The 23,117-nt window shown below is 44.9% G+C and overlaps 1 protein-coding gene across 3 annotated transcripts in view; it reads right to left on the bottom strand.

Moving 5' to 3' along the window:
• Positions 1–23,117, bottom strand: part of PPM1H (protein phosphatase, Mg2+/Mn2+ dependent 1H) — a 307,365-nt gene that overhangs the window by 106,310 nt on the left and 177,938 nt on the right. For all 3 annotated transcript variants that reach the window (XM_074402830.1, XM_003926516.4, XM_074402831.1), the window contains exon 5: positions 14,173–14,257. In XM_074402830.1, the coding sequence (XP_074258931.1) occupies positions 14,173–14,257 (85 nt within the window). The remainder of the gene's footprint in view (positions 1–14,172; positions 14,258–23,117) is intronic.

Here is a 23,117-nt window from a genome sequence, read left to right on the forward strand (position 1 = left end):
TGTTCAGGACACACTACCCCAAATCATGGTACCTGGGCATTCAAGGAAACAGTAGAAGCAGGCCATAGAAACTAGGAAGAATTTGCCTTACCCCATCTCCTCTAAAGCAAGCCATGAAACCTAGCTAGCCTTCCCCTGGAAAATGGTCATAAGACCCGATTCCAGAGCAGCCCTACACCATACCCAGAGGAAAGAAATATCACATAGCGATGCCAAGATGACTCTGAACAAATGGGCCTTGCTAGGAACCCCTACCCCTGAGTTTATTACCTTTAGATCACACTCTTTTGTCCTTTGATCAAACTGTCCCTAAAAATCTCTTCGGGGCTTTATTTCTGAGGACTTCTGTGTGACATAAGCTTATATTAAATCAACTTGTTTGCTTTTCTCTTGTTAATCTGTCTTTTGTTACACGTACATCAGCCATGCATGGGTAAGAAATCTCTTCTCCCCATACAAGGGTAAGTGTGCAGATTTCAGGTGCTTTGCCTCCCAACAGGAGGATGAGTGGGCCCTTTGACGGTGCTTTAAACCAGGGACCGTTGGGCTCCTTTTGGCTGATATCCATTTGCCTGGGCGGCTGTATCAGAAGATCTGTTGGGACAGATGTCTTGTGGGTTAGCTGGGAACTCCTCAACAGCTTTGATAACTGCAGGGGCCACTGAACCTCACCCTCTGAGGATGTGCAGGTTTGAAAGGGCCTTAAACATTGTGTCACTCTGTAGCACCCTCACAACAGAGCCTTTCATGATTTCTGCAAACTGCTTGCTTTCTCCCAGGATAACAACAGGATATGATATTTCATCAAACATATATGCCATTAGATGCACCATTATTTTCTTACTTCTAGGAAAGGAGAAAAGCTGCCAATTAAAATGTGTATAATGCTTAACATTTCAAATTTTAATTTTATTATTTTTGTAAGAGCTGAGACCTAGACACATTTTTATTATCTATCACTATTATATATATTTAATAAGGGATACGGAAATGAAGAAAATGGCTAAGGTTTTCCAAGACTTTTACATTAAGAATCCAATTGCTCTCATCATTTTTCAACTCCGAATCATGAATGTTCATAATTTTCCACACAGTAGTGTTGTGTGTTTCATGAGAGCCCTGGTGACGCGGCATTTCTTAAATAATCCACAACAAAGCCTCAAAGCCAAGGGTACGGAAGTTCTTAAAGCCGGCTTTACGATGATCTAGAGCCAGCTTATTTCTGACTCCCACTTCAGGAATGTGGCTAAACAAGTCTGATTCACACCTCCTCAAACTCCTCCGCACTATTAGTTCGATCCAGTGATGCTTAACAGGCACTTCATTTGTGTCTGCGGGATTTTCTTCCAAGCTGCTGGACACCCATCCCACAAAAGTTTGGCATGACGGGGGTCAGGACATTCTAGCCCAAAATATGGCACCTTGGCATCTGAGGGAACAACAGGAACAAGAAAGTCTCCCAACTTCCCTTTGTCCCTCCTCCCCTGAACTGGGTCACAGGATCCTCATTCCAGAGGTGCCTGCCCCATACGCAGAGGAAAGACACATCTTTAACTCTGAAGACACAGGGATACAGGAAGAATCAGAACAAACAGCCTTGCTAAGTTCTCCCCAGTGTATTCCCATTAGATCATACCCACTTTGTCCTACTATATTTCTCCATGACTGTCCAGTCTTCCTCAACCTTAAGCACAAAAATAACAAGTTGCCTATTTCTTTGGGTCTTCAATTTCTCGTAAAGTCTCCTGCATCATGTAAAACTTATATTAAACAGATTTGTATGCTTTTCTCTTATTAATCTTGTCTTTTGTTATGGGGGGCCTTGTGATGGATGAGGAAATCTTTTTGCCCCTGCAGGTGTCTGCCCTTTTGATGTTCACATATGTCCAGGAGATGACATGTCATGCCGGTCCCCTGGCTGGCAGTAATAATCAAACAGAACATTCATATATGTTAAACAACAAGGCTAGGCACTGTGGCTTATGCCTGTAATCCCAGCACTTTGGGAGGCTGAGAAGGGTGGATCATGAGATCAGGAGATTGACGTTATCCTGGCTGACATGGTGGAATCCCATCTCTACTAAAATATCAAAAAATTTGCCAGGCATGGTGGTGTGCACCTGTAATCCCAGCTACTCAGAAGGCTGAGGCAGGGGACTTCCTTGGACCCAGAAGGTGGAGATTGCAGTGAGCCGAGATCACGCCACTGCACTCCAGCCTGGTCAAAGAGCGAGACTCTGCCTCAGAAAAAAAAAAGTGAAAGAGCGAGACTCTGTCTCAAAAAAAAAAAGTATCTTAGTTCTGAGGAAATACTGTCATATGCACCCCCCCACTGATACTGATGCCACACACTTAGATTTCTCCATCCTTTGGATTTTTCTTCCTCTCTTGCAAACTGACACAGTGCAGGTGGCATGATTCATTTTGTCACAATCATGCTTACCATAGAATTTATAAGTACTCCATGTGTACCTGTGATGTATTTTCCCCCTTCTTTTAAAAGAAATCGCCACCCACCTCCTTCTTACTGACACATTCAGTACTTACTGTGATTGCATATGTCAAACCCTATGGAGTTAATGGTGTTAAAGGAACTCATCTCAAGAACTTGGTACAAACAGAGCAAACATATGGTTGCTTAATGAAAAATGAGATGCTAAAATACATGGGCTGCACACAATTTGTAAAAACCTATTGGTTTTTAGAGGAAAATATTTCTGCTTGTTAGTCTATCATTTTGTGCAATCACAAAAGTTTACATATATAGTATTACATGCACACAAGTTTACACATGTATAGTCATCAAAATACTTTTTAAAATGTTATACTGTACCCCTTCCTGATACCTTATACAAAAATTTAACTCAAGATGGGTTAAAGATTTAAACATACAACCTAAAACCATAAAAACCCTAAAAGAAAACCTAGGCAACACCATTCAGGACATAGGCATGGGCAAAGACTTCATAACCAAAACACCAAAAGTAATGGCAACAAAAGCCAAAATTGACAAATGGGATCTAATTAAACTAAAGAGCTTCTACCCAGCAAAAGAAACTTATCATCAGAGTGAACAGGCAACCTACAGAATGGGAGAAAATTTTTGCAATCTACCCATCTGACAAAGGGCCAAAAACCAGAATCTACAAGGAACTTAAATTCACAAGAAAGAAACAATTCCATGAAAAAGTGCGCAAGGATACGAACAGTTACTTCTCAAAAGAAGACATCTATGCAGCCAATAAGCATATGAAAAAAAAAAGCTCATCATCACTGGTCATTAGAGAAACACAAATCAAAACCACAATGAGATACCATCTCACACCAGTTAGAATGGTGATCATTAAAAAGTCAGGAAACAACAGATGCTGGAGAGGATGTGGAGAAATAGGAACGCTTTTACACTGTTGATGGGAATGTAAATTAGTTCAGTCATTGTGGAAGACAGTGTGGCGATTCCTCAAGGATCTAGAACTAGAAATATCATTTGACCCAGCAATCCCATTACTGTGTATATACCCAAAGGATTATAAATCATTCTGCTATAAGGACACATGCACATGTATGTTTATTGTGGCTCTGTTCACAATAGCAAAGACTTGGAACCAACCCAAATGCCCATCAATGACAGACTGGATAAAGAAAATGTAGCACATATACACATGGAATACTATGCAGCCATAAGAAAGGATGAGTTCATGTCCTTTGCAGGGACATGGATGAAGCTGGAAACCATCATTCTCAGCAAACTGACCCAAGAACAGAAAACCAATACCGCACGTTCTGCCATAAATGGGAGTTGAAAAATGAGAACACATGGACACAGGGATGGGAACATCACACACTGGGGCCTTTTAGGGGTTAGGGGACTAGGAGAGGGATAACACTGGGAGAAATATCTAATGTAGATGACGGGTTGATGGGTGCAGCAAACCACCATGGCACGTGTAACAAACCTGCACACTCAGCACATGTATCCAGAACTTAAAGGATATATATGCAAATAAAACAAAAATAAACAAAAAAATCAAAAGTGCTATCTGAGGGGTTTCTTTTTAATGTACTCACAATCATGGATATTTCAACCATTGGACACAGATTACTTTCATTTGAAAAAGAAAAAAACTCTAAAAATTAGTTTTTTGAGAGCCCAGTGTTTAAAGCAAGTTTGAAAAGATTGTTCAGAAGAGCATTACTGTTTCTTGTTCTAATAATTTTAGGTCTGGCTCCAACACAAGGCTGTGGAAGCCACAGAATCCCATCATGCTAGTTCAGAGATGTTTTGTCGGCAAAAGCAAGAGTGGCCAAACAACTTGGGGATTTGGAAACTTCTTAGGGCCTGCTCAGAATTCAGGTGACCATGACTGGCTAAAGTTACTTCATTTGTACTGGCCTGTGCCTCTGGAAGGATTGCTCAAGTCTGGAGTCCCGAGTACTAAATTCAAATTTTCACTTTGAATTTACCATAAGCAACAAGCCCAAACTCTGTTGAGGCAGAAATTTGTTAGGCTGCTAGTGGTTTCCTGATTTTTTTTTTTTTTAAGATGGAGTTTCGCTCTTGTCACCCAAGCTGGAGTGCAATGGTGTGATCTCAGCTCACTGCAACCTCTGCCTCCTAGTTTCAAGCAATTCTCCTGCCTCAGCCTCCCGAGTAGCTGGGATTACAGGCACCCACACCACGCTCAGCAAATTTTTATATTTTTAGTAGAGATGGGGTTTCACCATATTGGCCAGGCTGGTCTTGAACTCCTGACCTCAGGTGATCTGCCCACCATGGCCTCCCAAAGTGTTGGGATTACAGGCGTGAGCCACCACGCCCAGCCTTAAAATGCAATTTAAAGTGTACCAGCCCATCCTGTGATTTAAAAAAAGAGGATCTCTTCTTATACCTCCATTTTAATCCTAAATTTTGAGGGTTTCCTTCAAAGAAACACAACAGAACTACTAAATGAGGGGAGAGTGTGGGGATATACCCCAAGTTCTTGTGTGTGCCACAAATATCACCTGAGGGAAAAAGCTTGCTTACCTCTGCCCTAGCAAGACCAAAGGCAAGTCACCAAGACTCTTAGGGACTCTAAAGAGCACAGATTTGTTAAAAAGAGAATAGGACAGATCCTCGTCACTTAGTGATCTCAGCAGCTAAAAAAAGGAAACTTACAAACATGGTTCTATCTGGCCAGGAACAAGGACACCTCTCGGGAAAGGATGCTGGAATAACTGACTACATCAGGGCAGGACACCAGAGTTGGAACAGGGGAGCTGGATATCTTTTTAAGGCCACTCTCCTCTCTAGTCCTGAGCAGAAACTGGTTTCAAAGGAAGAGAAGGGAGATGAGCACTCTGCTGTGGAAAAATACAACAACTCCATGCCAAAGAAAATCTCCCAGTACCCCGAGGGCTGGAGGAGTAACAGGAGGGAACAAGCCTGAAGAAGAGGCACCTTTCAGAATCGTCCAGTAAGCCTCTCACTAGGGAAGAGGGAGGCCAGAAGTCTAGAGTAGCTGAACAATCTGAATCTAAGGCTGTCCCACTTGGGAGCACATGGCCCTGAAGCTCCACCTTCCTGGGCTCAGGGAGAGTCCTGAGCACCTCAGCAGGGCAAGGAGAAAAGGGAGCTGGAAGTAGGGAACTCAGACCCCACGGAAGGAAACTAGACCTAGTTATGGGAGGCGTCCAGGGCGACCAGGGCTCCAGCGGAGGGCTGAGCACCAGCCTTCCAGTGGGCATGGAGATGGGCTTTGAGATTACTCAAAACAGCTTACTAGGGAATACAAAATGCTTCTTCATTTTCTTCCTCCTTTAGATATTTTTTTTTCCTGCTGCTTTGGGGCCAGCTGGTCAGTGAGTAGTGTTAGCCAAGGAGGAGACTGTCCAAGGGCATGGGGTATCTGGAAAAAGGAACTCATGCAACTAACATTTGAGCCCCTACACATGCTAAGTACCAGAGGTTAGGCGTTTGGGGCTCAAAGACCACAAAAAGAGGCCCCTCTGCTCAGAGCTCACACGTACGAGTAAGGGCGGCTGAGGAAGGCTTACAGGTGGAAATGGAGCCATTCACAGGGACTACGGAACAGAGTGGGGCACACACTGAAGAAGATCAAGGGAGAATCTGCAAAGGAGCTTAAGACTTGGTTAGACAAGGGCTCTAGGGCAAGTGTAGCCACAGCAAAGGCAGGGAAGTGGGAGACAGCACAGCGCTTGGAGGTAGTCCTAGGAGAGAGGAGGCAGGACTGCAGCCATCGGCACCAAAGAGGGCCTTTCCTGCACGGGGGAATGTGCAGGAAAATAAAGACACATAGAATTAGAGAAAGCAAAACTACTGTAACTTTTTAGGGAATTATATGTGGCGAAGTGCTCTTCTCATATGCATACAAGCTGATGAAGTTTCACAAATTGAACACACCTGTGTAGCTGGCCTCCAGCTCAAGAAAGAGAACACTCCCAGCACCCTGGGACCAGCGCCCCATCATCAGGACCACATCCAATCACTGCCACTGCCCCAAAGGGGCACTATTCTGACTTCAAGACCGGCCCTGCCTGTTTCTGTGCTTCATCTGCAATCCTATGGGATGCCCTCTCTGCGGGGTGTTAAGTCTGCGAGATTCATCCATGCTGTGTGTAACTACAGCTTCCTCGTTCTCGGTGCTGTACATTCACTCCATCCCATGAACGCCATTCTACTCTCCCAGGGCCTTCAGGGAGTTCCCACGGGGGCCATTATGAACAGTGCTGCTATGCACACCCTGGGCTTTGGCGAACATGAGTACACATTCATGTTAGGTGTACACCTAGGAGTAACACTGCTGGACCACAGCACTTCCAGCTTTGGGGAGACTGCCAAACTCTTTTCAAAGGAGTTGTTCCAATTTCCACCCCCATCAGCAGAATCTGGAAAATAAGAATACTCATGTGTCAAATGAGATGGCAGATTCCATGACGGGAAATATTTTGTCACATTCTCTGACTAAAAACTAGAATCCTCTACCTAAAACTTATACATCAATTAACTTTTTAAATGTTCAGACCTCACAGCATTTGGGAGAAAGTTATCACAATGAGAATTTTCTATGTATAATACAATTTTTTAAAAATTGAGCAATCTCTCCTTTTTCTTGCCCTTAGAGGGGTAAAACCTCATCAGATTATATGAGAAGAGGACTGGAAGCCTTACAGTTCAAGATGATTTATCAAGATAGAAAGTCTAAGGTCAAGAATGAAATGAAATTAATAATGTCAGCCAAGCCACTGATGATCACTGACGGTCATGCTAACAGTCAAATGGGACCAATCTTCCAGAGCCAAGGCTGGCTGCCCGATTTACAGTGCAAGAATAGAATATTTTGGTTTGGGTTTAAAAAAAAGAAGGAAAACTGTGAAACGGCTGAGACTCAAATATGTACGGGTTGGATTATTTCTTAAAGAATTCTGGGTCTTAATTTGTTGTCAAAAATCTCAAAGTAACAAGAACTGAGCTTGTATGTGTAAGCTATTACAGAATTGAATACAAACACAATTCTGCCTGGTTTATGAGGATTTTCAGAGAAGTTCACTTTTAAATGTCTACGCGATCCTGGGAACCTATTGTAAATAGAAAAAAAATGCCACAGTAGCTTTTAGCCTGCCATTTTATAATCAGAAAATATGAACCTCATATGCTGTTTTATGAAAGGGGGTTAAATGAGGAAGGAGGTGGGACTTGAATGGATTTTTTAATGACTCAGACATTCTTCTAAGGAGCAAGGCAGAGAGATGGTGAAACTGTCTCTTTTTGACTAAAGCCAGACTTGCCGGGTTCAGCCACCCGCTGTCAAGGTTAAGTGGGATGCCGGGGTGGCGCACCTGTCATTCGGACCCACCAGCACACTTGAACCTCCCCGATTATAGCCTCCTGTCTTCAAAGCAGGCTTAGGCTTAAGGACTACTTTTCTGGAGATAACTCCTGAGCAGGAAGAATCCCAGAGAGCCCAGCAGCACCAGGGAAACCGCAGACAAACAGAACCTGGCTCGGCGTTGAGAGCTGGGGGTAGTTCCAAGGACATTGCAAGAAATCACCTCAGATAATGCTGCACTTGTGTTCATCAAATGTGCATTTGAAACCCACGTTCATCTCTTCTATACATTGCCCTTGATGAAAAACAGCTGCAAACTTGGATTACTCTGCAAGGACAGAAGTACATTAGTTGAAGATATGATGACACCAGCACATCTTAATGTAATCAAATCAGAGTTTATAAATACAGTCTCGGCAGAATGGAGGGAAAACCATCACTCTCACACCTCAGGGCTATGGAGGTCTCCTGAGGGCGATCTATTTCTGGCTGTGACCTGAAGCAAGTAGGGGTGATTTCCTTGAGACCACAGCATCAGAGCAGTAAAATCTGCTGTGAAATGTCCATCAGCTAGACCCCCTTCCTTCCTATCTGAGCCCTGACGCTGCCAAAACTTTCTGTCTAGCTTGGTGAAGCCCCTTAAATATTTTATTTCAATCACCCTGGAAACATTCAAAACAAAACCCAGCAACAGAAGAGCAAGGGTTGGTCATGACTGCGGGATCACCAGCTCTCCCTGGCACTGTGGCAGGAGTGCCCGTCCCTTGAACCCCTCATCACACACCTGCCACATTCCGTGTGAACACGTCAAACCCTCAAGCCTGCTCAATTAATCACCCTGCCTGAGAATCTATGAAACAAAGTTCACATTACCCAGAGAGCCGCACTGAAGGGCCCTCTGAGGTCAGAATGCAAGACCAAATAAAATGAACGTGCCTGCCACAGCCATCATCTTGCAATCTGCTTCCGGTTCTATAATCCCCGAACATCCAGACTGTGCATACCAAGAACACTGAACATTCCTCTTCGATGTAGATCAAAATGGTTCATGTAGAAAGGACTTTACCTCCTTCACCAGCAAGAAAATCGTTAACCATTTCTACAAGTCAAACAGACCTGGGACTGCAGACATCTGCTCAAATCAGGTGGCTAGGGACCCAGGAGTTTTCATGACTCTATCACAGATGTTTCTTCATATACCCTAAATACAAAATTTGATTTGACCTAAGAACAAGGAATACACTGTTAATTTTTCAGTGATTACTAACTGGTGAGGGCATGTAAGGAAGATGATACAACCATCATTGTACTCAACAATATCGCAAGCATTCAGGGAATAAATGTTTAAAAAAATGCATCAGTAGGACTACATGCATTTAAAACTGTAACACAGTATACTGTATTTTATATTACCATGCGATTACTTTTCATTTTACTTTTTGAGCATATTATGAGTACCTAAAAGGAGGTATTGCTACCCATTTCATTCAGGAAGAAAAGAAATTCAGAGACATAGTGCAAGGGGAAGCTCAAGGTCATACACAACTCATGATTGGACTGGGCTGGGAGAAATCCACAGCACATTCCTATTTTCCTCTCGTAGTTGATACTACTTTCTCTGCCTCACCCCAAGATGGAGTCTTGTTGTCACCCAGGGTGGAGTGCAGTGGCATGATCTTGGCTCACTGCAACTTTCACCTCCCGGTTTCAAGCAATTCTCCTACCTCAGCCTCCCCAGTAGCTGGGATTACAGGTGCCTGCCACCACCCCTAGCTAATTTTTTTTGTATTTTTAATAGAGATGGGGTTTCACTATGTTAGCCAGGCAGGTCTCGAACTCCTGACCTTGTGATCCACCTACCTTGGCTTCTCAAAGTGCTAAGATTATAGGCGTGAGCCACCGTGCCTAGCCGATACTATTTTAAAGATTTTACACTATTAATCCCTAATTCCCTCCAATATTTTACCTTAAAGATTTCGTCATAAGATTATTCTATGCTATGAATATTCTAACTCCGGGTATTTTATGTTCTGATCATTTAAATTCCTGATGTCTGAGGAGAAATGTTTTTAGTTATAAACTGCACTAGCCCATTTGACTTTAGGAGTAAGGATTAAAAAGGATATGGACAGTGTTCTCACTTTAAAAAAATTCAGACATTAGGTTCAGTTCTCTATACTAACAGTGTCCACACTGATTGTTCAAGAGTGACAACCAAAATAAGCATTTATCTTAGCAATGTTAAAAATGGCTGCTCAATAAAAAAGAGAAAAACATTACTCTGGTTTGCAGGCCAGTGGGATTTTTGCTACAGACTGAATGTACTTCCCCAAAGCTCATGGTTTGAAGCCAAATTTCTGTTTTTTTTTTTTTTTTTTGAGACGGAGTTTCGCTCTTGTTACCCAGGCTGGAGTGCAATGGCGCGATCTCAGCTCACTGCAACCTCCGCCTCCTGGGTTCAGGCAATTCTCCTACCTCAGCCTCCTGAGTAGCTGGGATTACAGGCACACACCACCATGCCCAGCTAATTTTTAGTATTTTTAGTAGAGACGGGGTTTCACCATGTTGACCAGGATGGTCTCGATCTCTTGACCTCGTGATCCACCCGCCTTGGCCTCCCAAAGTGCTGAGATTACAGGCTTGAGCCACCGCGCCCGGCCTGAAGCCAAATTTCTAATGTGATAGTATTTAGATGTGGGGCCATTGGGAGGTGATTAGTTCATGAGGGTAGAGACCTCATAAATGGGATTAGTGCCTTTAGAAAAGAGGTTCCGGAGAGCATCCTTGTCCCTTCTGCCACATGAAGTTTAAAAAAATACATATGGCCATCTATGAATCAGGAAGTAGAGCCCCTACCAGACCCTGACTCTACCAGCACCTTGATTTTAGACTTCCCAGCCTCCAGATCTGTGAGAAATAAATTCTGTTGTTTACAAACTACAGAGTTTCTGGTATTTTGCTACAGCAGCCCAAACAGATGAAGACAGATTTATAGTTTAATTCCTCAAACAATAGCTAAATGAGTAATACTGTGTGTCATAAAATAGCACAGCATGCATTATTACATTCAGTCCTTCAGAGCCTTCTGAAGTTTTCTATCCCATTACTGATGAAGAAACTGGGAACCACTGAAGTTCCCAGTGGAAATTACAGACACGTACATCACAAAGCTGAGATCTGAAGCCACATGCATCGTATTTCAACCATCCTGAAAGATACCACTGACATTTGGGAATTTGAAAAATGTCAGCATTCCTATCCCTCCCCTAACCAAGTCAACCTCCGAAGTCCATTCTTGTAATGTGAATACGATGAAATTATTTCAAAACACAAAGTGCAGAAAGTTAACTTATTATTCATTGCCTCTCGTAGGAAAACCAAAAGCTGAATAGGAGATGGATTTCAGCAAAGAGCAGGAGGTGGACTGCGCATGGTGGCTCATGCTTATGAACCCCAGCATTTTGGGAAGCTGAGGCGAGGAGACTGCCTGAGCCCGGGAGTTTGAGACCAGCTCTGGCAACACAGTGAGATTCTCCATCTCTACAAAAGAAAAAAAAATTTGCCAGGCATGGTGGCGCACCTGTAGTCCTAGCTACTTGAGAGGCTGAGGTAGGAAGATTGCTTGGGCCTAGAAGGTTGAGGCCACAGTGAACCACGGTTGTGCTACTGCACTCTGTACTGGATGACAGAGTGAGACCATCTCAAAACAAAAAAACAAAAACAAAAACAAAAAACAGGAGGCGACTAGGATGGGGTACCACAGAGTCAAGGGAGACAAAGGCTTCATGCCCTGCTGTGAAATGTGTAGGAGGAGGGCAGAAGAGAAGGGACTGTTTGGTAACGATCTAGAAGTTAATATGAATATTGTTTTTAATCTTTTTTTAAAAAAAAAAGAGATAAGGTCTCACTTTGTCACCCAGGCTGCCCCAGGAGTGCAGTGGTACAGTCTCGGTTCACTGCAACCTCTTCCTCCTGGGCTGAAACAATCCTCCCACTTCAGCTTCCTGAGTAGCTGGGACTACAGGCACACACCGCCATGCCAGGCTAATGTTTTTTTTTTTTTTTAATTTTTTGGAGAGGCAGCATTTTGTCATGTTGCCCAGGCTGGTCTTGAACTCCTGGTTTCAAATGTTCCTCCGACCTCAGCCTTCCAAAGTGCTAGGATTACAGGCACGAGCTACCATGCCCAGCCTGTTTTTAATCTTTCATTCAGTAAACAGATACTGATTCCGTATCTTCTCTGTGCCACGTGCTGTGTTGGATCCTAGCTGTATGAGGTGATTAAGTGGCCTGCCCTCCGGAACTCAGTCTGGAGACGCAGACGGAGACAGAGACCTGGACAAGCAACACCATATGCTGAGCACCACCCTGCAGGGATCTGGACGTTGTGGTACAAGCACTGGGGACTGATTCCCTAGGAAGCTTGGAGGACACTTTGCAGAAGAAGTGATATTTGTGCTGGCGTCTCAAAGAATGAAGAGGAGTCTTCCTGGCAGAGAAGAGATAAAGGCCATCTAGGCAGACCGTATTTCCAAAGGCATGGGGGTAAGAGATCAGAGAAACCATGACATGTCCTGGAAATGGAAGGTGGTTCTCTGGCTGGAGCACAGGATGCCTGGTGGCAGTGGTGGTGGTGGCAACGGTGAGATAGTGCAGGAGATGTGGGCAGGGGTCAGGATTCCAAGTTTCCCAAGAAGGGTGGTCTGCATTCTGTAAACTGTGGGGAGCCAAAGGCTTTTAGACAGGGGAGGGACAAGTGTGTGATAAGGTCACTTGGATAGCCTTGTGGAATAGAGTGGAGAAAGCCAGGCAGGTAGCAGAGAGGCCAGCTGTAGTGAACTCTATGGAGGGACCCTTGCAGTTCAAAGGTCCTTGGTGACCCTAGAGCAGGTGTCCCCAAACTTTTTACACAGGTGGCCAGTTCACTGTCCCTCAGACCGTAGGAGGGCCGCCACATACTGTGCTCCTCTCACTGACCACCAATAAAAGAGGTGCCCCTTCCTGAAGTGTGGCGGGGGGCTGGATAAATGGCCTTAGGGGGCCACAGTTTGGGGACGCCTGCCCTAGAGTCTAGTTCTCCACTTCACGAGTGCTAAACGGAGGTCTGGAAAGGTTATGAAACTTGCACAAAACTGTTGGGCTGGTAACACAGCTGGGGCCAGAATGAAGATCTTCTGTTGGCTGCGGTGGGATCCTTTCCACCTGTCTAGACTACCAAAGAAAACGAAGAGGTCTGAAGCCTGGGATCCCTAGCAGTCCTAGTAGTGGTTTTAAGTTTATCAGCTTAAGACACCACCGCAAAGGTTAGAAAGCAACAGTAGGTGAAAGACTGAAGCACTGTTTTTACCTTCATCTTCGATTCCTCCTGTCTTATACATCAAGTAAGTAGTTAAAGCGACACTGTTTATAGAATAAAATGAACAAAAACATAGACAAGGGAATGGAGGGAAAGTGCACAGCTACCTTCTAAATCAACCAAATTAATTAAATCTTGATTACACATACTGAAATGCAGACACGCAAAGACCTTTTTGAGTAGCCTGGATCAATTCTTTCTAAGCGCAGATGGTCACTACTTGAGCTATGCTGTGTACAAAGAAATCCAGTTGGCAAGAAAATATTTCATCCACAGAACTACGATTCACAGGGTTAGTCCCTCGGATACCTGCCCCAAAGTAACCTGGGATGATTACCACAGTCACTTCAAACTGAGATTCTAAGCCTAATACCCTTGCCCCTGGAATCTGGACAGGGAAGTGAGTCTGTTCTATCTCCCAGAACACTGAGCCCTTTCATAATTTCATTCCAAAGAGAATAATCTACATAAAGAACTTATTTTCAGGATAGAAACAGATTTTCTGACACCTGCACCTTTCCCAAAGGGCCTGTAAGACTTCGTATCTGAGCATGAAGTAGTGGCGTGTCAGTAGAGATCTTGGAGTTGCCACGTTGGCAGATTCTTCCTCCCAGTGGGAATCAGACCAAGTTCCCTGTTTGAGTTAAAGTGAGGAGCGGGCCACGGAAGAAGGTATCCGTGTTTTTCCAAACTGCACATCACATTGTACATAAGAGTCATTAAAACAAAACAACAGAGCACACCGTGTCTTCAATTGGTCACAGATGGGAGAAAATCAGCCACAATAATAAATTCGCGGAGGTGGCGTGTGTCGTCACACACAGAGCCAGGATGTGTGATCCAGAAGGTGTGTGTGGGGGAGTTAATACCATATGTCATTTGAATGCGGTGCACCCGCTCCCAAGTCAGTAGCAACGTGTTCCTCCAGAACAGCTCCGATGCCACCCCTGATGCCACTGCACTCTGCCAAGCCTACATGACTCTTACCAGGTACTGAAGTCGCTGGCGCTCCGTCTCAGGGGTAAATTCTGAAGACATGGGGATAATTTCTCCATTTCTGATGATTATGGCCCTGAAATGGTGAAAACGCATTGTCAGTAGCCAATCTCATAAATGCTCTGATTCTGTCACAACCATCGCTTGGTTCAGATCACACATGAAATGCCAAGAGATGCTTTTGTTCTCCCACTTGCACGGCGGAGTTCACCGTCCCCAGCTCTGGATCCCTCCCAACATGGGGGGCATCTCTCTTTTAAGTGCACTGCATTCCGGTTAGCTTATGTTTACTTTTTCTGCTAGCTGGAACTGTCCTTAATGCTCCAGCACCAAGCATACTTCTTGGCACAAAACAAACGCTCAGTGAATAAACGGATGGGTGGATGGATGAATGACACAACAGTCTTGCTCGAGCCCAGGGTTATCCAGTGGAACCTTCTGTGATCATGGTAATGCTTTTGTCTGTGCAGTCCAACATGGCAGCCACCAGCCACATGTGGGTACTGAGCATTGAAATGGTGGTTAGTGCAGCCAGGGAACTGCATTTTTAATTTTATTTCAGTTTAATTAACTTAGCTTTAAGTTTAAGCAGTCGCATGTGGCTAGTGTTTAATGTAACAGACAGTACAGTTCCAGATTCCCATTACTCAAATGATCCTGTGGGCCAGCAGCATTGGCTTCACCTGGGAGCTTGTTAGAAATGTAGACTTACTGTATCAGAATCTGCATTGTGATAAGATCACCAGGTGATTCATAAGCATATTGAAATCTGAGAATGTGTGGCCTACACTGTTGAGTTTCTAGGGTGATATCCTGGGTCCAGGGGGAAAAAACCCTACTCATCTCAAGGCTCAGGAAACTCATACACTCCAAAAAATGTGTATAAAGAGCTACTGCCCAGTCGAGGACTTCTGAGAGAACAGAGTTCCCTGAAGCAGATGTCTACAGGAGAGGCTGCAGGATCGATAACCATGAGCAACCTTTCCTGGGCCTATTCCCAGTGGTGCCTCCTGTTCTCAGACCTTCTGATTCCAAAGTGGTTCCTGACAGCCACTTTTCAGCTATCGATCGGTTGTGGCAGAATGTTGCCATTTCTACAGCAAATGGAAGTGGCTTGGGGAATTGCATTCTATATGAACCCAACAGCTCCCAGGCATCAGGGAGCTAGAGACCTGAGACCTGACAGGCTTCTCAGTGAGGAGCCACCCACCTGGGAAATGCCTTCGATCAGCTCACATTGGAGTGGATGCCTCCCTGATTCTAGGGAGGCTGCATTCTTTGTGCCAAGAAGCCTCTGGGCATCTCTCCCTCCCAATGCAGAGGCGGTCCCTGACTTGGAAACAATCCCTATAAATGGTTGCAGCCGTCATGACCCCACCCCCAACCCCTCACCACCTGTGCCCTAGTTGCTGCTGTCATAGAAACCCGAGTGGGAGAGTCCAGCCAGGGAAGGAAATGACGACAAAAACCTTAGGGGCTTTAGAGAACTTAGGACTCTAGGGAGGGAAAAAAAAAAAAAAAAAAGCAGAGGAAGATGTGAGAAAACGGAAAAGTTTAGGGGAACTGACTGTGAGAAGATGAGCCCTCTTAGAATACTCCTTGTCACTTTCATTATGCTGTCTGAAATGTAAGTGAAAGATTCCTTCTTATAAACCGGAGGCACTTGTGAAATGCAATCACTATCACCCCACCCCCATCAAGGTGTTATCCACCATTCACTAATCAGTGTGAATTAATTCCAATGGTCTTTGTCCTAATTATCAGGTGAGTATGACAATAATAAGGGAGTAGGAGTTTTGACAGAACCGAGAGAATTTGAAAGGGGGCGGGGTCCGGAAATTCTAGGTTTGGGCCTAATCTTATAGGATCTAGAGGGCCCCTGAGAATCCCGGGGAGCTGGTGTGATAAATTCCAAAGGTCATCCCCTCTTTCAAGATTTTGCCTACAGCTACCTTGAGCTTTTTTCCTTTTTTTCTGCACAGCCCCTGAATTGCAGTGGAATTCCCAGGCATGGGCTAGGAAGAGCCAGTGATGCCTAATAAGGCTAAGGAAGCGTCTCCTCTAGGACCTGAGTGTCAGGAGCTCGGGGGCCTGGGAACTCCAAAGGCTTGTGTCATGTCTGTCACAGAGCAAGCCCAATGAATGTTTGTTGCCTAAGAGCAGATCAAAGAACTTAGAAGAAACTGTTCCTTGAATCTGAGGCAGGAAGAGAAAAGAAAAGGCAGCAGATGTTCACTTAACCAAGTCACATGGGGTGGATTTTACAGAGGAAAGAGGGGCCTGCAGCTAGAAATTCGCTGCTCCTCAGCTTTCTTTTCCTCTTCTCTTCCTGACCGGAGCTAGTGTGTCTGTCACTTCCCACACCTTGAGGTTCCCGCGATGTCAGTTATTCCCACTCCTGTATTTCCGACCTCTCTTTCCACTGGATCTCTGCCCACAGAACAAAACCTTGCTAAAACACTCTTAAAATCAAGGCAAGAGCAAAACCAAACAAATGATACTCTCCTACTCCAAACTCCACCTTTGAAATGTCCTTTTTTCCTTCCTGAGAACCTAAGCCTTATAAATTGACAATAATCTACATTCAGGGTCTATCTACTTCCTCACCTCCCATTGATCCCTCAGAGGTAAATTAACGTCTTGCCTCCCTCTACACCCAGCTACTGTCACCAGAGTCAACAAACGGCCCTTTCGTCGCTACAGCTACTGGTCATGTCATTGTTCTGATTTCCCTGGCAGTGTCTGACTGCCTCCTAACCCTGCCACCAGGAATACACCTTCTCCTGGTTTCCCTCCTAACTCCCAGGACATTCTCTCTCTGACTTCTCCCTCCATTGTTTGGTGTTGTGGACTGGGATTCTGCCTCACTGTTCTCCCTGGGTGCTGTCACTCCCTAACTCCTCAGTCCCCAAGGTTAGGTTAGATTACATTTCCATCCCTCCACATGTGTTCCCTTAGCCTGGTCCCTCTCCTCATACAGAACTCATCACATTTTATAATTGATTACTTAACTGTCTGCTTTCCATGGTAGCCTGTAAGCCAGACAAGAACCACGCCTGTCTTCATCAACACTGCGCCCCTGCTGTGGCACACAGTGCCAGGCCATTGTAGGCAGCGCTACGTAATTTCAGGGTCCAGCGCAAGATAAAAACACAGGGCTCCTTGATGAAAAATGGAGAATTTCAACACAGCCACAGCACAGCATTACACCAAATGTGAGGCTTCTGAGAGCAGGGCCCTGTGTGGAGCACAGGTCGCAGGCTCACAAAGATGGCCCTGAGCGTACACCCTTAATATTTACGGAATGGATAAACAGCTTCAATAATGAATATGCTGGTGATTCTGGACAACCTTTCTAGCACACGCATCTCTGTTGTGCTTGGCCTGAAACAGCCAACTGCCAACAAACATATCCACTTGGATATATTCACTGGCAGCTCATACTTTTCAAAATTAATGATCCTGTCCCCAGCCCCCTACCAAATCTGTCTTCTAGCATTCTCTATCGCTGGGAACACCACAATTTTCCACCCAGTTGCCCATCCCAGCAGACAGACAGCCATGCTAGACTCCTCACTTTTCTCACCCCACATGTCCTAACAGGCACCCAGGCATATAGATTTCACCTCCTCAGCAGCACACCAATCCCTCTCCTTGATTCCTGTTAGGGCCTTGGTTCTGGTTTCTGTCGGAGCTTATCTGCGTGACTCACGAGCTCTCCACTGGTCCCCCGTTCTGCCCTCCACTGCCTCGTGTTCTTAAGGTCACAAAGGCGACGTTAAAGCACCTTTCTCATCACGCCACACCCCCTAACTAAAGCCCTGTGATGGATCCCCAGCTTTTCCAGTTTCCTTCATTATCTGGTTCTTGCCTGTACTTTTAGCTTGAGCCTCACTCTTTCACATCTGCATCTCCCTTCTCATGGCCAGCCCGTTTCTCTGAGTCAGCTCTGAACACCTTCTGTTATCCTCCTGGCCTGCCCTCTGTGCCCCTGCTCTGTGACCCCATGACGTCGTATGCCTGTCTGTACCCTCCCCAGTCCTTGCTATGACTGTGGGCTTCCACGGATGTCTTGAACTACCCCGTGGACACTTTCCAGGCAGAGTCTATGCCGCCGCCTCTGCATCTCCAGTGCTCAGTCCCTGGCACGTGGCAGACATGCAGCAACTGCTTGCTGGTGGGTAAGTGTTTCAAGTGAATGAAGACGGACCTGGACTTGAGTGGATGAACAGAAGAATCCAGAAATGAGGGCTCTAAGTAGGACTCTTCTTAGCAGCAACATCATATAACATATAGTCTGTGCCCTTAAAAATCCATACGTCTTTCTGTTGGTTCTGCAAAAAGACAGCAGGCCTAAGAGACAATGTTCTGGCTGAGTTGCCACCGAGAAGTGCCTTGAAATAGAAGGGGAGACAAGGCAGAGCCTTTCCCCTTGGTGGGCAAGCGGGGAGAGGGCAGTGAAGACAGCGGCCCACCACGTTTACTTTGTTTTCTAATTTCAAGTTCACACACAGTGAGGTATCTGCATTCTATGACAGTATGACTGCTGGGGCCAGCCTAGTTTATTACTTTCTTAAATAGATAATTATATCCAAATCCATCTATGCACAGAACATTTTTCACTTCTGTTTGAACTACCAAGCTCTTCCTTTAAGAGGCATCCATGGATTAAAGATGACAGCATGTCTGACTGCCAACCTTCCCAGCGCCTACATCGCGATGCCTCTTCCTATGTGATCCTTGGCTTCCTTTTGATCTTTCTCTCTTTCATCCCTCTGATCTTGGGATCAATTTGTCAGAGTGCTGGTCTCCAATCTGGAGTGGGGCAATGAGAGGAAAGGGGTTTCAAAGCGAACGAAGTGCACGTGAAAGCTGACAAATCTCATACTCAACAATCAGTAAAGCAGAGAGATGCCTTTAAAGCTACAGTCTCTCATCACAGGACCCCTGTACTTTCTAACTTGTATTTCATTATTTTATGAGATGCTTTTCTTAAAGAAGATTAAGAAAATACAAAAAGCAAAAGCTGTGGCAGCAAGGGTGCAGGAGAGCTACGGACACGCTCTGACCTTCCCTCTGGGGCCTCAGGCCTGGACTCGTGGATATTACTGTGGCCAGAATTTGAGTAACATTCCAGAGGTTAAATGAGACAGTTGCTGGGGTTGAGGTGATTTAATCCACCAGCAGTCACCTCCCACCCAGTTCCCCTTCCCATACAGGGGGGATGGGTCTTCAGCACACTATCCAATATTAAGCTTAGCCTTTCCTTTAAAGACTGCAACTGAAATTTAGATGACATTAACTTAATTCCAAGTTCACATACAATGGAGGCTCACAAAGACAGCCTTGAGTGTATACATTATACTAGGGAGGCCGAGGCAGGCGTTATTTCTGATACAATGAACAGTAAGGTTTAATGTGTTCTTATGAGTCAACCACAAGAATGGGAGAAAGGGAGGTAAAGCAAAAACATTAATAGTTTAAAAAACTCAGGCCAGGCTCTGTGGCCCATGTCTGTAATTCCAGCCCTTTGGGAAGCCAAAGGGGACAGATCACTTAAGATCAGGAGTTCGAGACCAGCTTGGCCAAGAGATGGATAAAACCCCATCTCTACTAAAAAAAAAAAAAAAAAACAACAAAAATTAGCTGGGTGTCGTGGCAGGTGCCTGTAGTCACAGCTACTTGGGAGGCTGAGGCAGGAGAATCGCTTGAATCTGGGAGGTGGAGGTGGCAGTGAGCTGAGATTGTGCCACTGCATTCCAGCCTGGGCGACAGAGTGAGACTCTCTCAAAAACAAAAACAAAACAAAACAAAACAAAACTCCCCCTGGTCCTTGCCCCAAATATTAGCCATGACAGGATAAAGGTAATTTATTCCTAACCAATTAAAATTTTGAGTTAAGAGAAAAATTCCTAGAAAATCCCACTACTTGTCTCTTCTAAGGCTATATTTTGGAGTTAAAAACACATGCCTTTATTTCCCTCGTCTAAATATTAAGTGATTAGTATTACTTAATATTAAATGTTTGTTTGGTGTTGTGGCTAGGAGGGACTAGGAAAGTAAAACGGGGTGCTCACTTCACATAGTAACTTGCTTTTACAATTTCTCTTAAAGGGTTATCAACCCTTGTTAAATCCCAACTCAGTGTGATGTTCTCAGAGCAGGACTGACATGTGCCAACAGGCATTTAACAAACAAGCAGAAGAAAAACAGCCGAGAAAAAAGATGATTAGGCAACTGACAGAGGAAAAATGCAAATGTTTAATAAAGATATGGTAAGATGCTCCATCTCACTAGTCCATGAAAAGGCACACTAAAGTAAAAGCAATATAGAATTTTGCTCATTGGGATGGTACACATTCAAAAATATATAGTAGTTTTCATAGAGTAAGAGGAAAAAGTAACTTTCATAATGGGAATGGGAATCGTCACACCTTCTAAATTGATTACAATTATAATTGCATATCCAATGGTTCAGTCATTCCACTTTTGGGAACACAATCTAAAGAAATGAAAGACTTAGTACATAGGATATACATACAATCCAGACTTTGACGTTATTCACTGGAACAAAGATTGAAACAGCCAGAATGTTTGTCCAAAGGGGAATGTTGAATGGACTGGCATGTATTCTATAAGGCATTATACAGTCATTTAAAAAAAAAAAAAAAAAAAAAGAGGCCAGGCGTTGCGGCTCACACGTGTAATCCCAGCACTTAGGGAGGCTGAGGCAGATGGATCACTTGAGGTCAGGAGTTTGAGACCAGCCTGGCCAACAAGTTGAAATCCCATCTCTACTAAAAATACAAAATTTAGCTGGGCGTGGTGGCAGGTGCTTATAATCCCAGCTACTTGGGAGGCTGAGGCAGGAGAATTGCTTGAACCCAGGAGGCGGAGGTTGCAGGGAGCTGAGATTGAGCCACTGCTGCACTCCAGCCTGGGCAACAGAGTAAGACTCTATCTCAAAATAATAATAATAAAAAAAGTCTACTTTGTGACCTGGAGTTATCCATGATACAGTAAGTGAGAAAAGTAAAGTGCAGAGTAATGTGTGGTATAACCCCACTTGTGTGAAACAAAAAGTATAAATAGATAGTCCATCTACACAAGGAGTCTGATTCCACGCCCAAATCCTGTGTGCAACATATCAGGCCCGACCACAGGCCATTACAAAGGCTCTCCCCAGCAGGCCTCTGGGGGAAGCTTCCTTTTCCACACTGGACGTGGGGCACAGCTCTCCTCTGGGAGAGCTGCCACCGGGGACTCAGACCCCCAACACCCTCCTGCACTCCTAGCCTAGGAGTCTCCACTGAGACACTTCTCCTCTCTGACTCAAGCCCACTCCTAGTCTTTCCCCTCCTCCCCCTAGCCCTCTATCCCTCAGCCCACAAAATGGCAAAGCCTTTAGTTCAGAGCTCCAGGCAGTGAGATTCCCTCCTGCCAGTGCTGCATGTCATCTCCCAGACCTTTACCTGGGGCCGTCCCATGGGGAAAGTGAACACTGGGGAGCCAGCACTTTCCTCTTCGTCTCTTGCCAGCACTACTGCAGTAAGAGAAGAAAGGCTGGATTGCTACTTGCAGTCTGGTTCACTGTCTAACTGACCACCTCGACACCTGGCAGCTTGATAACATATAATTATGTTTGAGTGAGCGGCAAGGAAAGCGTGGAAGTGGGAGAGAAAGTTAATTTTTCTTCTTAAAAAAAATTTTTTTTTTTTTTGAGACAGAGTTTCGCTCTTGTTACCCAGGCTGGAGTGCAATGGCGCGATCTCGGCTCACCACAACCTCCGCCTCCTGGGTTCAGGCAATTCTCCTGCCTCAGCCTCCTGAGTAGCTGGGATTATAGGCACGCACCACCATGCCCAGCTAATTTTTTGTATTTTTAGTAGAGACGGGGTTTCACCATGTTGACCAGGTTGGTCTCGATCTCTCGACCTCGTGATCCACCCGCCTCAGCCTCCCAAAGTGCTGGGATTACAGGCTTGAGCCACCGCGCCCGGCCAAAAATTTTTATTATTTTTAATTGTTTAAATTATTATTTTTTTCTTTTTTTTTTGAGACACAGTTTTGCTCTTATTACCCAGGCTGGAGTGCAATGGCGCGATCTTGGCTCACCGCAACCTCCGCCTCCTGGGTTCAAGCAATTCTCCTGCCTCAGCCTCCTGAGTAGCTGGGACTACAGGCACGCGCCGCCATGCCCAGCTAATTTTTTTGTATTTTTAGTAGAGATGGGATTTCACCATGTTGACCAGGATGGTCTCAATCTCTTGACCTTGTGATCCACCCGCCTCGGCCTCCCAAAGTGCTGGGATTACAGGCTTGAGTCACCGCGCCCGTCCTTATTTATTTATTTTTTCTTATAGAAACGAGGCCTCACTAGGTTGCCCAGGCTTGTTGTGAATGCCCCGACTCAAGCAATCTTCCCACCTCAGTCTCTCAAGTGCTGGGATTACAGGCATGAGCCACTGCACTTGGTTAATTTTTCTTTCTATATTTTTGTAGTAGTCAATGGTGACAGGAAGTGTGTGTTCCTTTTGCAAATCTGAAGAGGAACTGATTTGCCCAGATTTGGCTATGCAGTCACAGGAGACTGGAGTCTTCCTGAACGCTGATTCATCTTTGTAATGCTACCACTCTTCATGAACCCTACGTGCGTCAAGCACCTCTCCATGAAGTTCTACCAGGTGGCCAAAACACATCTCAGAGGCTGTTATTTGGAGCTCAGGCACAGCAGCAAAACTATCCTGCATCTGCTTCAGGAGCCACTAACTGAGAAGCCAGTGACTGAATCTTCTTACAAAAATAAGAAGTGGTTAAACTTAAAAATGTCTGTACTTTTCTACAGCACTTGTGCTTTAAGAAAAGGACCCAGAAAAACAGGTTCGGAACTGCCGACAGAAGTGTAAGAAGAGCTTCCAAGTGACGGATTAAATGAA

The sequence above is a fragment of the Saimiri boliviensis genome, chromosome 7 (genome assembly GCF_048565385.1).
Source record: "Saimiri boliviensis isolate mSaiBol1 chromosome 7, mSaiBol1.pri, whole genome shotgun sequence".
Classification (NCBI taxonomy): domain Eukaryota; kingdom Metazoa; phylum Chordata; class Mammalia; order Primates; family Cebidae; genus Saimiri; species Saimiri boliviensis.